The sequence below is a fragment of the Hemicordylus capensis genome, chromosome 17, assembly GCF_027244095.1.
Source record: "Hemicordylus capensis ecotype Gifberg chromosome 17, rHemCap1.1.pri, whole genome shotgun sequence".
In the NCBI taxonomy this organism is placed as follows: Eukaryota; Metazoa; Chordata; class Lepidosauria; order Squamata; family Cordylidae; genus Hemicordylus; species Hemicordylus capensis.
Window position 1 is genome coordinate 10007923 of NC_069673.1, and position 15702 is coordinate 10023624.

At 47.4% G+C, this 15702-nt stretch overlaps 1 protein-coding gene across 7 annotated transcripts in view; it reads left to right on the forward strand.

Moving 5' to 3' along the window:
• Positions 1-15702, forward strand: part of SPTAN1 (spectrin alpha, non-erythrocytic 1) — a 97418-nt gene that overhangs the window by 25510 nt on the left and 56206 nt on the right. For all 7 annotated transcript variants that reach the window (XM_053282664.1, XM_053282667.1, XM_053282665.1 and 4 more), the window contains exons 6-15: positions 3069-3202; positions 4754-4898; positions 5721-5875; positions 8131-8266; positions 9227-9328; positions 9994-10131; positions 10491-10601; positions 13803-13880; positions 14016-14171; positions 15201-15405. In XM_053282664.1, coding sequence (XP_053138639.1) covers positions 3069-3202; positions 4754-4898; positions 5721-5875; positions 8131-8266; positions 9227-9328; positions 9994-10131; positions 10491-10601; positions 13803-13880; positions 14016-14171; positions 15201-15405 — 1360 coding nt within the window. The remainder of the gene's footprint in view (positions 1-3068; positions 3203-4753; positions 4899-5720; positions 5876-8130; positions 8267-9226; positions 9329-9993; positions 10132-10490; positions 10602-13802; positions 13881-14015; positions 14172-15200; positions 15406-15702) is intronic.

Below are 15702 nucleotides of genomic sequence, written 5' to 3' on the forward strand. Positions count from 1 at the left end.
ATGTATGGTATTCTGTGCCCTCTTATGTGCCCTGGTTATTATACACATGCACCGGTCACTAATCATGAGCTACAAATGGAGGCCTTTAGCATCACTAAATCAGACTGAAACACAAAGTATACTGAGACGACGAATATATAGATATATGCCGCTTTTCAGCCGAAGTTCCCAAAGCGGTTGACATAGATATATAAATAAACAAAATGGCTCCCTGTCCCCCAAAGGGCTCACAATCTAAAAAAGAAGCATAAGATAAGCAACAGCCACTGGAGGGATGCTGTGCTGGGGACGGATAGGGGCAGTCGCTCTCCCCCTGCAAAATACAAGAGCATCTCCACTTTGAAAAGGTGGCTCTTTGCTCTGTTAGTATGCCTACGCAGTGCCTACTCCGCTCAGGGAGACAGCTCAGAGGTCGTAGGCTGAGGCTAAATCGACAGATGAGTCTATGGAACACTGCTAACATCACGTTGCTGAGATCGGCAGTGCTGCCTCAGCCTAAAGTTATTTCCCACACCTAAGGAAAGGGGTCCCACGCAGCAGCAGGTGATCACCCACTGACCACATAGCTTGATCCACGCCAGCTTCTCTTATTTATAGACAGCCAAGAAGACTCCCAACAGTAAGCAGTGGCCCCCAGATGCCGTCTTGGGAGGGGCGGTGGGAGCAGTGTCTGCCTCTACCGTTTCTCCGTTTTCAAGCTAATTGCGAGATGCGTCCAGAAAGGGCGAGCGGTTGGTTGCCTGGTTTAGCAGAGAGGAGGATTCCGGTCAACAGGCAGGCCTAGCTTTGGGGGGAATGGGTCTGACCCCTGACCCTTGTTCCTTTCAAGGTGATGGTCTCAGGGATAGACTGGAGGGGGTGGGAGTTGGGGAGGAGAAGTAGCTGAGTGCAGTTGGGGGAAAGTGTGGGGTTCCCCCCCCCCTTCGTCTCTCACTTCTGGAACCTTGAAGGGACCTTTAATAGGGAAGGAGCTAATAATAGCAAGTTATACAGATGCTGAATGGTGCTGCATGCAAGAGAGGAGGAGGAGGGTGGAACACTTGGAAACAACCAGGCTAGGAATATAGGGACATCGGAAGCGGCCTTCTGCTGAGTCAGACCCTTGGTCCATCCAGCTCAGTATTGTCTACACTGACTGGCAGCAGCTGTCCAAGCTTTCAAGCAGGTGTCTTTCCCAGCCCTACCTGGAGATGCTGCCAAGGAATGAACCTGGCTGGGTCCTTCTGCATGCAAGCAGATGCTCTTCCCCTGAGCTCTGGCCCTGTCCTCAATGGGGAATATCTTCCAGCACTCACATGTAGTCTCCATCCAAATGCAAACCAAGGCAGACCCTGCTTAGCAAAGGGGACAGTTCAAGCTTGCTATCACAAGACCAGCTCTCCTCCCCAGGATCAGTGCTCTTGAAACAGCAGGCGCTCTTTGAGCATTTGTTTGGTCCAAGGGAGGAAATTTTGGATGTATTTGTTTATTTTGGCCCAAGGCCAGCATAAATACATAAAGCAAAAGAAACAACAACAGCAGTAAATACATAAATTACATAAAACATTAATACCTTCAAATATCACACACATGGCTAAATTCAAGGAACTTTTAGTTCTTCCAACACTTAAAGATCTTCACCAGCAAAATTATTTTGCAGCTGACTTAACGGGGTTATCATGCAGGCAATTAAACAAACTCTGAACAGTGGCAGCTTAAAACTACTTTCTGAACTCCCTGCGTGACTCCCATGTGGTACATTTTCAGCAACATTATTTTATTTATGTTTGCATTTATTTCTTGCTCTTCCTCCAAGGAGCCCAGTACATGGTTATGTTTATTCTCACGACAAACCTGTGAGGTAGGTTAGGCTGAGAGATACACGACTGGCCCAGAGTCACCCAGTGAGTTTCGTGGTTGAATAGGAATTTGAATTCTGGGCTTCCCAGTCCTAGTCCAAACACTGTAACCACTATGCTATGCTGTCTCTCATTCCCCCTCAGTCTCCCCTCATTCCAGTTGGTGCCACCTTTGGTCAGGGGGCAGAGTGCCCGTCCCCTCCTTCCCATTCAGAGTAATCCCTGAATTATAAATCCAGTTCTTAAATGGCTTTAAAAGGGGAAACGGAGGGCAAATTCATGGAGGCCAAGCCTGTGAATGGCTAATGGTCAAGATGTCTATATGCTACCTCCAGGTTCAGCCGCAGGATGCCCCTGAATACCAGTGGCAGGGGAGGGGTGTGTTCCTTCATCTCCTGCCTGGGGGGGCTTCCTAGAGGTGTCTGGGTGGTCACTATGGGAGGTGGGATTCTGGGCTTGATGGCCCTTTGGTCTCATCTGGCAGGGCTCTTCTGATGTTCTTCATAGGTGCTTCCCATTCATAGGAACATAGGAAGCTGCCTTACACCGAGTCAGACCATTGGTCCATCTAGCTCAATATTGTCTGCACAGACTGGCAGCGGCTTCTCCAAGGCTGCAGGCAGGAATCTGTCTTGGAGATGCCAGGGAGGGAACTTGGGACCTTCTGCTGTTCCTGGAGCATTCATTGTCCTGGACATCAGTATTTGGAATCAGTGGGCTAACCAACTATTTCACAAGCTTATTTTGCTTGCATCCTTCCTCCAAGAGCTTAAAAAAAATATCCTGTAGGTCCACGCCCACTTACTCCTTTTTCTTTTGGACCAAGGACAAGACGAGACGTACCGTATTTACCTGAATCAACAACTAGGCTTTTTCCAAGTTTTTTGATGTTCGACATTTGCGGGTGGGGTGTGTGTGTGTCAAATTCAGAGTCGTCTTCTATTTGAGTAAATATGGTCCATGTTTCTCAGCAAAACAGTTTGGTTGCTGTCCTTGACATCTCCGAAAGCCTCATCCCACGGTGGTGAGCAGTCCCTGGACACATTTATGGCAGTGCACTTAAGGGGAGCTTGGAATAATATGAAAATAATATGACTCGCCACTGGTACAAGGAGCAGTTGGGGCGGGCGGTTTGGAAGAGAATGGAAAGCACTCCCCGAGAATGCCCTCGGAAAGCGGGGATGCCTCTGTTCAGTGCCGATTCGCCAAAAGGCTTTCTCCCCTTTCTAGGAGCAGCATCCCGAAGAAGAGCTGATCAAGTCTAAACAAGATGAAGTCAACGCAAGCTGGCAGCGTCTGAAGGGGCTGGCTCTCCAGAGACAAGGGAAGCTCTTTGGAGCCGCCGAGGTGCAGCGTTTTAACAGGTACAGACTTGGCCGACTTTGTCAGCCACGTCCATGTTTATTGGAAGGGATCGTTTGGCCGTGAGCTCCCCCGCATTGAAATGTGAACATACGAAGCTGTCTTATAGCAAGTTAGGACCTCTGTCTCTCTAGCCGGGGGTTGGCTCCTCTGCCTGGCGGCAGCTCTTCAAGTCTCTGGCAAATCCTGTTACCCCGAATCCTTTCACTAGAGATGTTGAGGCTGGACCCTAGAATCTCTTGCATGCAGCATGGGACTGCCGAGCGACGGCCTGTCCACAGAACCTGGGCACGTACTGCCCGTTGCTCCATTTCTCCTGGTCCAGCCTTCACTGGCTGGCAGAGGCTCTTGAAGATCGGCGGCAAAGGTCTTTCCCAGCTCTGCCCTCCGAGATCATTTAAACTGGTGATGCTGGATAGTGAGCCTGGGGCCTTCTGCATGCCAAACTACACCCCTGAGCTGTGAGCCTTCCCGGAGTGGTATGACCTTTGTGCCAACCCCCGTGGGAATGAAGAACTAGTCATATCTGGAGCAGTAGCCTTGGATGTCATAAAGCAGTGACCTGTATATAAGGGAGAAGATTGGCTGGTGCAAGTTCTCCCAGCATTCCATTCAAGTGGGGAGAGGTTGCATTAGCTCATCTGCCCCCAGCAATAATGCACAGATGATCTCTCCCTTGGATCCTTTTGGTAATAACAACAGGTATAATTTTTTCTTCTCAGTCAATAATAGAACAACACTGAGGCTAATCAGTTCGCTAGTTATCTAAGACAGACACAACAGGCAGTTATCTCACCAAGTACCTTGTAGCCCTTCAGAAGAAGCAAACAGAGTTTTCTTGTAGTTTTGCATTCTTCATAGAGAAGGTAAATGGCACCTTTTAACAGTTTTATAAAACTAAAGCTCTGTAAAATAATATAAAACCGTATATGTAAAACTGTAAAAATATGTATGTAATATATATAATGCCATAAAAATTTTAAAGTGTGTGTATATCTGTAAAAATATAAAAGCATGTGCATAACTACACCAAAATATTTCTGGTAAACTTCTTAATGAGAAATTGCCTTGGAAATTTCTTTTCATCTTTTTATTGTTCTTAAGATAATCAATCAGTATATACTCTTTGGTGCTTGATTCTGAAGCCAGAGTCTGAATCCGTCTGCTCTGGATGCAACTAAGAAATGGTTGGACAAAATTTATGCTTTATACCGAGAAATGGAGCAAAGGATTCTGGGAGTTATGTCAAGCATCTTACTAGATGCTTCTTAGCATGGATAGACAGGCCAAGACCCCAGTGGAATTTGTTCTCGTGAGGCTACAGTTGCCAGGGAATCTGATGGCCCCTTCTCATCTTGCATTTGGAAGGCCTGCTTGCACTCTTGAGGGGATGATTTATTTTGAGCTCTCAGTTTGGCTTTTGTGTGTGTACCCATACTGTAGTGAGAACAGCCCTGCCGTATCTGTGAGGGCAACGTAATGTCGACTGAGACATTTGCCTGCTTCCCTCATCCCGAATCCCGTGCATTAAGTTGGACATTTGTTTCTTGCAGAGACGTGGATGAAACTATAAGCTGGATTAAAGAGAAGGAGCAGCTGATGGCGTCTGATGATTTCGGCAGAGACCTTGCGAGCGTGCAAGCTCTGCTGCGCAAACACGAAGGCTTGGAGCGGGACCTGGCTGCTCTGGAAGACAAGGTGGGCACCTAGAAGTTTCATCTGGAGAGCTGTTCGGTGGCATAGGGACATAGGAAGTTGCCTTCAACCAAGTTAGACCATTGGTCCATCTAGCTCAGTATTGTCTACACCAGACCTGCTCAACTTTGCCTTCCCCACCCTACCCCCCAGCTAATCTAGGACTACAACGCCCATAATCCCCAGCCACGGTGGCCAATAGCCTGGGATTATGGGAGTTGTAGGCCAGCATCTGCAGGAGGACCAAAGTTGAGCAGCCCTGGTCTACACAGACTGGCAGCAGCTTCACCAAGGTTGCAGGCAGAATCCCTCTCAGCCATATCTTGGAGATGCTGCCAGGGAGGGAACTTGGAACCTTCTGCTCTTCCCAGAGTGGCGGCTCCATCCCCTAAAGGGAATCTCTTCCAGTGCTCACACATCAAGACTCCCATTCATATGCAACCAGGGTGGACCCTGCTTAGCTAAGGGGACAAGTCATGCTTGCTACCACAGGACCAGCTTTCCTAGAGAGCTGCCTTATACTGAGTCAGACTCACATTGGTCCAGTGAACTTGTCAGTTTCAGATATCATAAGAGCGTTCCCTGACCGAATCTGTTCAATCTGCAACGATTCTGAAGATTTCCAGATGTCTGCCATTTCAGTCTTTGCCAGCATAATTTAAAACCAGGGCCTCATATTTCAGGGTACAAGAGGTAAAAACCACAGTCCCAACGGAGTTTCAAAGGGGTCATAACACCTGTCGTCAGAAAGGCAATGCGGCAACATTCTTTTGCCCTTGGCCCAAGCTGAGCTTGTTGCTACTCACGGCCTCTCTCTCCCTCCAGGTGAAGGCCTTGTGCTCGGAGGCAGACAGGCTACAGCAGTCCCACCCTCCCAATGCCTCTCAGATCCATGTGAAGCGGGAGGAGCTGATTGCCAACTGGGAGCAGATCCGCACTCGGGCAGCCGAGAGGCACGCTCGCCTAAATGATTCCTACAGGTAAGAATGCCGTCAGCCTGGAAGGACTCCTGTTAGACTCATTTCCCTGCCCAGTTTCGCTGCCGCTGCGGTGGGGCGAGACAGATGTCTCCAGATGCCGGGTGCAGCTAAGTGTTTCACAACGCTGTGTGTGTGTCTTGGTTTTCACGTCCAAAGCAAATATTGCCTTTAGCTGCGGAAGGCATTTATCCTGTCATCTGCCGCTTAACAGGTTTCTAATGATTTTCTATTGAGGCATCCCTCTACTCCCTTTGGAGGGGACTAGGCCTGCAGGTTGATCAGTCGAATGGGTTCTCACGGATTGCGGTTTGCATTAGGAACCTGTCCTGCGCCCTTGATGGGAGAAGCTGTCAGTTATGTGTAATCCTGGGTGAATCATTGATTGACATCGTTCTGGGTTTACTAGAACAGCAGTCGGAGATCTGACTGGCTAGCCTGTGATGGTTTTGCCACCTGTGACCCCACAACTGCCCATCTGACCTCATGGCTGGTCTCCTGGTCTGTGTTTTTTTTTTGCCCAGTCCTGCTCCTGAGGTCTTGTATGAGATAAATACTTAACCCCTTTTTCTCTTGGAACTCCTTCCACCTGTCTCATCCTTGGTTTTCAGCCTCCTTCACCTTGCCTCTGGATCTCCGGCCTCTCCGTATATTTTGTCCCATGCCTGATGCTGTTCCAGACTTTTGGTTCCCAGCAAAACCTGTTGTTGCCAGTTCCTCCCAAGCACTTGGAATGTTTGTCTGTTCTATGACATCACAGCATCTCAATCTGTGACTGTGGGCCATGCATAGTCGGGTGTGTGTGTGCGTGCGCGCATGTGTGCGCATGCGCACACACACGTATTCGAGTGTGCAGATATGAATATTGATTATATTTTACTTCTGTGGCCACCTCGTGCTTTTCCTTTTGGTGTGGAGCTGCTAACTGAGCAAGAGGAACACTAAGTGGTGGTTCCCTTTATTTAGCAGGGGTAGAGCAACTGGCCCTATCCATCCCCAGCACAACATACCTCCAAGGGCTGTTGCTAGTTTCCCTCTTACATTTCTTTTTTAGATTGTGAGCCTTTTGTGAATAGGGAGACATATCTCTCTCTCTCTCTGTAAACTGTTTTGGGAACTTTTGTTGAAAAGCGGTATATAAATATTTGTCGTATTTGTAATCTCAGCATTGAGGGGTGGCGGTGGGGAGTGTGTTCCTCATCTTGTGTTTATGGTGACTTGGGTGTTAACCTTGGGTAGATGCAGAAGTGTTGCTTCTATTGACTTCCTTGTGAAACTCCGTTCATTCCACCATTTATGGGTCCTGGGTGCATGTGGATTAATTTATGTGTTGGGGAAAGCAGAATAATAGAATCCTAGCATTTTGGAGCAGGGAGGCACCTTGGAGGTCTTCTGGTCTAATCCTGGCTCAGTGTGCAGAACTGCTACAGAATCCCTTCCAGGTGCCTGTCCAGCCTCTGCTGGGAAACCCTCCAACGCAGGAGGCAGACCATTCCACTGCAGAGCCACTTTTTCAATCTGGAAATGCTTCCTAATGGTTAGGGATGTTATATTTCTTTGGTGTGTGTGCTTTTTGCATATTCCTGATACTGTTCTTTTGTTGTTTCCTTGTAACATAATTAAAATAAGAAACACTAGCCTAGCCCACCCTACCTAGGGTATTTCAAAAGACTCTATAAACATTTAAGCATGCATTAAGGCAACCTATTTTTGTAACCCTACTGAATATTCTTAACTGTGCCGAACAGCTGAGAAAGCCTCAAACGGAAGCAGTCTGTAGTAATAGAACAAAACTTTTTTTTTTAGTTCTTTTTTTACAAGTCTCTCTGAGTTGGTTTTCAGTTTTCTCACCTCGTGTAGGATAGCATGTGTAAGATTTTTGTACTTATCCAATAGCGAAATAAAGAGAGTTTTCCCTGGGATTCCACCCCAAGCCCAGGGAGGTTCAAGCTCTGTCAATAAGAGGAGTGGCGGCGGCAGCATTCTGAACCTACCGATAATACAGAATAGTTTTAGGAGAAGCCGAGCCAGGCAGCTCAGCAGGATGATTCAGCATTTCTTTCCCTCACGTGAGCTTGCTCTGAGACAAAGGCTTTAATCCGCTACAGTGATAAAGGATTGAAATAATGTGATTACATACAGTATATATGTATGTATAGAAGTAAATGTGGAAAAATGCAAGCCCCCTGCCCCTACACACGCACCCTTAGTTGGTGGTGCCTGACTTTTCATTTTGACCATCTCCTCCCCTCCCCAAGGCTGCAGCGCTTCCTTGCAGACTTCCGTGATCTCACCAGCTGGGTGACCGAAATGAAGGCTCTGATTAATGCTGACGAACTTGCCAACGATGTGGCCGGAGCTGAGGCCCTGCTAGACAGACATCAGGAACATAAGGTAAGAACCCAGAATGAACTCTGTTTGCCATAGTGTCCCCCCCATCCCCCCCACAACACTAGGACCAGGGGTCATCCCATTAATCTGAAGGTTGGGGAATTTAAGACCGACAAAAGGAAGCACTTCTTCACACAGTGCATAATGAACTTATGGGATTTTCTGCCACAGGATGTGGTGATGGCCACTAGCTTGGATGGCTTTAAAAGGGGCTTAGACAAAGTCATGGAGGACAAGTCTATCAATGGCTACTTGTCTGGTGGCTGTAGGCCACCTCCAGCCTCAGAGGCATGATGCCTCTCAATACCAGTTGCAGGGGAGCAGCAGCAGGAGAGAGGACGTGCCTTCATCTCTTGCCTGTGGGCTGCTCAGAGGCATCTGGTGGGCCACTGTGTGAAACAGGATGCTGGGCTAAATAGGCCTTGGGCCTGATCCAGAAAAGCTGTTCTGAGAAAAAGAGAGAGAGAGAGAGAGAGAGTGAGTGTGTGTGTGTCTTCGCTGTTGTTTTAATTTTTGTAAACAGCCTCGAGTCTAAGGAAGTCAGGCGGTCAGGAAATCTGCTAAATAAATAAATAAATGTGGTGGTCAGAAAGATAAAAGCTAAAGAAACAACATCAGAGAGTAACCCATCACACACAAACTGTTACAAACTAAACCAGTCAAAACAGACTAGATACCACCAATATGCAAGCCCCTGAAACTGAGAAGAAAAAGAACAGAGATGATTTACATAAAAGGGGGAAGGGGGTGATGATTAACATTGAAAGTGATGAAATACTTAGAATCATGTTGTGCTGATACAATTCATCTGTTATAGAGGTCTAGTAGAAAGACTTCCATGAACCCCATGACTTCGTTACCAGACTTGAGCTTGAAATATGTGTGTGTGCATGTGCATGTGTGTTCAGATGGTGGCTTTATGGTTTTGGAGAGCGGAAATAAACGGTTTCTGCTGCGTCACAGGGAGAAATTGATGCCCATGAAGACAGTTTCAAATCTGCTGATGAATCCGGACAGGCCCTCCTCGGTGCTGGTCACTACGCCTCTGATGAAGTCAAAGAGAAGGTAAGATGATGCTCTGAAATGAAAGGCCGTTGAAAGTGGGAAATAATGTAGTTCAAAGCCCTGAGGCCAAAAGGATCGTTTTATTTCTGGTCTCCTCCTTCATGTCCTCCCATTCTTAAACTGGCAAAATTTAAATTAGAAGCGAGGTAGTGTTTTGCCAATGCAACAGCAAAGAGTCAAGTAAGCTACGTCTCCAGTCTCAGTTTCTTTATGGAATATGAATTGCTTTTACATAAATGGCTGTGGACGTAGAAGCAGAGTTTTCTCTAGTAGCTGTCAAAGATGGGATGTATGAAGGGTCGTCAGCCTATCCAGCCCAATATTGAATACTTTGATTTGACAACATAGAAACATAGGAAGCTGCTGTATACTGAGTCAGACCATTGGTCCATCCAGCTTAGCATTGTCTATACAGTCTGGCAGCGGCTTCTCTGAGGTTTCAGGCAGGAGTCTCTCTCAGCCCTCTCTTGGAGATGCTGCCAGGGAGGGAACTGGGAACCTTCTGCATGCAAGCAGGAGGTGCTCTACCTATAGTTGCCCCATCTCCTAAGGCAGGGGTTGTGTCTTCTGGATGAGAGATGTTCACCAGTGCTGATTCGTAGAGCCCTCGGGTGACGGGGGTGTCTTGCCCCTGGAGCTGAACCCGGTCCTTTCTCACCCGGCAGCTGACCATCCTTTCGGACGAAAGAGCTGCCCTTCTGGAGCTGTGGGAGCTCCGTCGGCAGCAGTACGAACAGTGCATGGACCTGCAGCTCTTCTACCGGGACACGGAGCAAGTGGATAACTGGATGAGCAAACAAGAAGTAAGCTTCACCCTGCACAACGGCGAGCTGGCGTGCTTGCAGGGGGGTGGTTGGCCAGGGGTGTCGGCTCTTCAAATTATCCAGCGGCCTCACAAAATGCCTGTGAATGGCTGAGCCTTTTGGGTCAATATAGGTATATCCTGAATTTAACCTGTTTTTTATGGGGCTGATCTTAATTTCGGAGTTGTCTTGCATTATGGTAAATATGGGTAGTCTTCCAAACCAGCTGTCATCAGCAGTGTTCCCCATGACAGGGATTCGCACATGATGTTGACTACAATTCCCATCATCCCCAGCTGCAATTGCAGCCTCGGGGTCTCTTCCTAACGTTCCCCCCCCCCTCTTTTTCTTCCTTTCAGGCCTTCTTGCTAAATGAAGATCTTGGAGACTCTCTAGACAGTGTGGAAGCCCTGGTGAAGAAGCATGAGGACTTCGAGAAGTCCCTCAGTGCCCAGGAAGAGAAAATCACAGTAAGGCGCTGTTATGCTGGTTTATTTGTGTTCGATATTTGTGAGAGAGATAAAACAAGAACAGCCCGAGAAGCTTACAGAAAATAATGTCTAATGGAGCATTGGTGTTTGTGTGTCTTTCCCCGCTTCCACTGTTTTATTTTTGGAATTTTAAATAGCCTGTTGCAATGCACCCTCTAAAAACAACCCCCACCCCCCTGCCACAAGAAACCGCATAAAATACCATTCAGCTGAAAAACGTGAACATCTATTTAGGTACTACAAAAGAAACTGTGGATAATCTTCCTCCATATAATACATAAAAATAATAAAACTATATAGGGAGAGACCAAACTTACTACAATAATATAAATGGCTAAAAATGATAATGAAAGGCAACGTTCATACAACTAAATCCAAAGACCACAATCCATGCATTTATAATGACATGAGTCAATCTTGTTACCACGAGTACCAGACAACTGTGAATAATCTTGATACAATCTTGATACATTCTTGTTACAGCCGGTACCATACAACCGTGAACTTTTCAACAAAAGTTCCCACAGAGATATCATAAATAAAATGGCTCCCCGTCCCCAAAGGGCTCACAATCTAAAAAAGAAACATAAGATAAGACACCAGCAACAGCCACTGGAGGGATGCTGTGCTGGGGATGGATAGGGCCAGTTGCTCTCCCTCTTCGAAATAAAGGGAATCATCACTTTAAAAAGGTGCCTCTTTGCTCAGTTAGCACATAATACCCATAACAATTCATGCTATAAAATATTACTCCCCCCCCACCCTTCTGCTTGCTGGAATCATAGTATACACATCTGAGAATCTATAAAAACATAAACATGGACAAGGCTTATATTCTTTCAAGTATACAATTAGGAAAAACAAGAAACACAAACCCTCGAAATAGGTTTGGAAATATATCTGCTCTTGCGAAGCCTTCACAGACTGGGTAACTGTATTTCTCTGCTGCCTGGAACCGAGGACATCTCTGAGTGGGTTATCCGTCTCACGCGCTCCCAGGTAGGACAAACTGAAAATGGTTAGAAGCCTTAAGGGCGGGATAACCCCGCCTATTTCTTTTAGTCCTGCTGTGCTTCTGGGCAGACCTCTGCAGTCTCCTGGGGGACGCTGAACTGGGTCCCTCCAATTCGGGCCACGAGACCCCCAGCGCACATTTTGTTCTGTTTAAATCGGTGCTGAGTTGGAGCAGTGTTTCCTGCAACAGGGATTCCCAGATGTTGTTGACCACAACTGCCATCCCCGCCCCCAGCCAAAGGCCATTGGAGCCGGGGATCATGGGAGTTGTAGTCAACAACACCGGGGAATCCCTCTTGCAGGAAACTCTGAAGTGGAAAGCGAGGAAGGAATGTTCAGCAGCCGACGCAGATTGAATACTCTGCAACTAAACTGGATGTGTAGCATATGAACGAAGGCTTTGCCTGTTTAATCAGTACCGCCTAAGGCCCACTTGTGGATTATTGGAAGTGTATTACTCCATGGAAGGTGAGGGGAGACCAGATCCATGTCGAAGTGGTATTCTGCAGTCCCCCTTTCTAAGGGCCGCACTGCCCATCATGGTCACTGTGGGAAGCCCTGCTCCTGCACCAGTCTTTTCCTGCAGTGATCATAACATTTAACACCGCCTTAAGCCTCCACTAATTGGGTCAGGCTATCCCTAATGAGGATGCCCCAGATTTTCAAGAGCGCGCTTTCTATGAGAGGTCTCTCGACTGGTTCCAGCAATTGCCTTCTTTAATACCAGGTCTTTAAGAACCTGCTAAAGATAGCTTAATAAAATGATTGGAGTTCTCCTGACACCCAACGGTGTGAAAAGTGGTCACCTGGGCTTGGGTTTAAAAAAGGGCAAGCACACCGCATGGGTGCGTTAAGATCAGAACTTCTCCCTCTTGATTCAATCCGTTGTTGTGTTTGAATATCGATGGGGCTTTTCTTTGGACTCAGCTGCAAAGAAACTTATACAAACTTCTCTGAAGTTTAACACGGAGCAGAATTGCTAGACGAGTCTCCCAAACGCAGTCCCAGGTTTCTAGGGAGAATTCCTCTTGGCAGGTCTTTATCCATTTACATAGTGGTATATTTATTTATTTATTACATTCATATCCCACGCTTCTTCCGAGGAGCTCAGTACATGGTTATTTTTATCCTCACAACAACCCTGTGAGGTAGGTTAGGCTGAGAGATACATGACTGGCCCAGAATCACCCAGTGAGTTTCATGGTTCAAATCTGAACTCAGGTCTCCCTGGTCCTAGTCCAACACTCTTAACCACTACACTATGCTGGTATAAGCTGGCTTATGTGGGGGAAATGATTACCTTACATAGACATGATGCCTAGACCATGGTAGACAATGCCTGCACGGCAGACTGTCTGGAAACCCCATCTGTGCTGCTTTGAGTTCTATTATGGAAGAAAGCATAGAAATAAATTCTAAACCTTCTATCTTTCTCTCTGAAAGAGTTGGAAATATTATGATCCTTATGCACGCATACCCAGAATACCTGTAGGTGAGGAGGCTACTGACCCACAGATACGTCGGTTTCACAAAAACCTGAAGGGAAAAATACTTAAGGAGGCCAAACCCCACCACCGCTAAACTGCCCCAATGGAACGGAATGTCTGTGGGCTCAGAGGGCAGTTAACAGAGAGCCAAGTGGTCAGAGCTGATGGAATTTAGTGGCAGGGGGAAATGGCTTCAGGAATGCTCCCACAAGACAATCACAACTCTGTCTGCTTCTGAAGGGGAAAGGTGCCTAAAACCTTCACCATGCTTGTCCGTACTTGTAAATGTTGTTTCACACAAGACAATTCAGTGACAGAAACCATTGGCAAACATGACGTGACCGTCACTACCTTAATGCAAGCACACCAGGGTTATACTGCAATCTTTTGTTGCCGGTCCATACTTGTTCTCTTGTATCTTATATGCGCGCATATGTTAGGTTGTGGGCTTTCGGGTGTTATATTCAGTTCCCTCACTGTATTAGTAAAATACACTTTTGACGCAGGCAAGAGTTAAGACACAATGGCGTTGACGTGAGAGTGCAATTAGAAACCACGTCCAGTGCATGTTTTAATGATGATTTTGAGAAACTTGGCAAGCGTTATTATTTTTTAAAACAGTTCTGTGGATGTTCCTAGTCTGTGAACAAAACGAGAACAACTTTTTGTTGTTGTTTAGGCCCTGGATGAATTTGCTACCAAACTGATTCAGAATAACCACTATGCTAAGGAAGACGTCGCTACCCGCCGAGATGCTGTGAGTCTCTTGTGCCGCTCAGCGGCTTGTGCCATTTCTGCTTAAAATGCTGTAATTCGGAGAGAGCTGTGCTAGGGTTTTAAAGTGCAACGGAGGCAGTCGTGATTAACGGCTTCTCTCCCCCGCTTCTCTCAGCTCCTGAGTCGCCGCAACGCTCTGCACGAACGGGCCACATGTCGCCGGACTCAGCTCTCAGATTCCTTCCACCTGCAGCAGTTTTTCCGAGACTCCGACGAGCTGAAGAGCTGGGTGAACGAAAAGATGAAAACGGCAACCGATGAGGCTTACAAGGTAGAGCCAGTTCCTTGCAGATTCCCGGGGTGTGTGTGTTCAAAGTTCTTGATACAGATATTTATTTTTATTTTTGTATTGATATCCCACTCTTCTTCTGAGCAGCCCAGAGTAGTACTACCCCAGTACATGGTTTATGGTTAGCCCTACAACAACCCTGTGAGGTGCGTTGGACTGAGAGAGAAATGACTCGCCCAGAGTCACCCAGTGAGTTTCGTGGCTGAGTGGGGATTTGAACTCGGGTCTCCCTGGGCCTAGTCCAACGCTCTATGCTGTTTTCATGACAAAGGAAGTTGTGATCCCCAGACAGGCCAGAGCCTTTCCCACACCATCAGTCAAAACATTTCACGTTAGCGTTTAAGCTCCTTTGAAATGACAGTTTGTGATCTCTTCTCTGCTTGTAATGGATGGCAGAGGAGGTGGATTCCCAGGGAGGGAATCTGGGTCCTTCTGCATGCAAGCTCTTCCCAGAGCAGCTCTATCCCCTAAGGGGAATATCTTATAGTGCTCAGATGCAGTCCCCCACCCAAATGTAATTGACGGTGAACCCTGCTTAGCAAAGGGGACAATTCATGCTAGCTACCACAAGACCAGTTCTGGCCCCCTTATGTTCCCCTGGCACCAAATTTCAGGCTATGGACCTGGTTCTTCCAGCAACCTCTCAGTATGGTTACAATCATTCTGTAGTCTGTTGCATCCTTTCACATAAGAGAATACAAATACGACAGATATTTATATACCGCGTTTAAACAAAAGTTCCCAAAGCAGTTTACGTAGAAATAAATAAATAAATAAATGGCTCCCTGTCCCCAAATTGCTCGCAGTCTTAAAAAAAATTAGACACCAGCAACAGCCACTGGAGGGATGCTGTGCTGGGGACGGATAAGGCCAGTTGCTCTCCCCCTGATCAATAAAGAGAATCAACAAAATCAATGAACATGGACATTGCATAGTGTTTGTTCCCCTCCAAGGGCTTGGGGTTCTGCTGATTCAGGGCTGCCACAGCTGACCTCCTCTTCCCGTCCGTAGGATCCGTCCAATCTGCAAGGAAAAGTCCAGAAACACCAAGCGTTCGAGGCGGAGCTCTCCGCGAACCAAAGCCGCATCGACGCGCTGGAGAAGGCGGGCCAGAAGTTGATTGACGTCCAGCACTATGCCTCGGACGAGGTGGCAGCTCGCATGAATGAGGTCATCAGCTTGTGGAAGAAGCTGCTGGAAGCGACTGAACTGAAAGGTGGGGCGTTGGCACCCTAGGTGAAGTTTGACTCCCCCACCCTGCACAGCCAAGAAGCATGGAGCCCCCGCTTTAACCTGAGCCATTGCCCGGCCTGGCCTGACTTCCGCTCCCAGTTTGTGCTGGGGGCGGGAGGCGGAAAGCAGGCCAGAGACCAGCCAGGCCAACGGCAGCAGCCACCCGCCCCAAAACCCAGAGGCCTGACTGGTGTACTGTGATGTGGGACAGCCCAGTGCCCCTGCTCACCAAAACCCGATCCATTTACTTGGGCAGAGGAACAGAGGAGGCTGCCATATA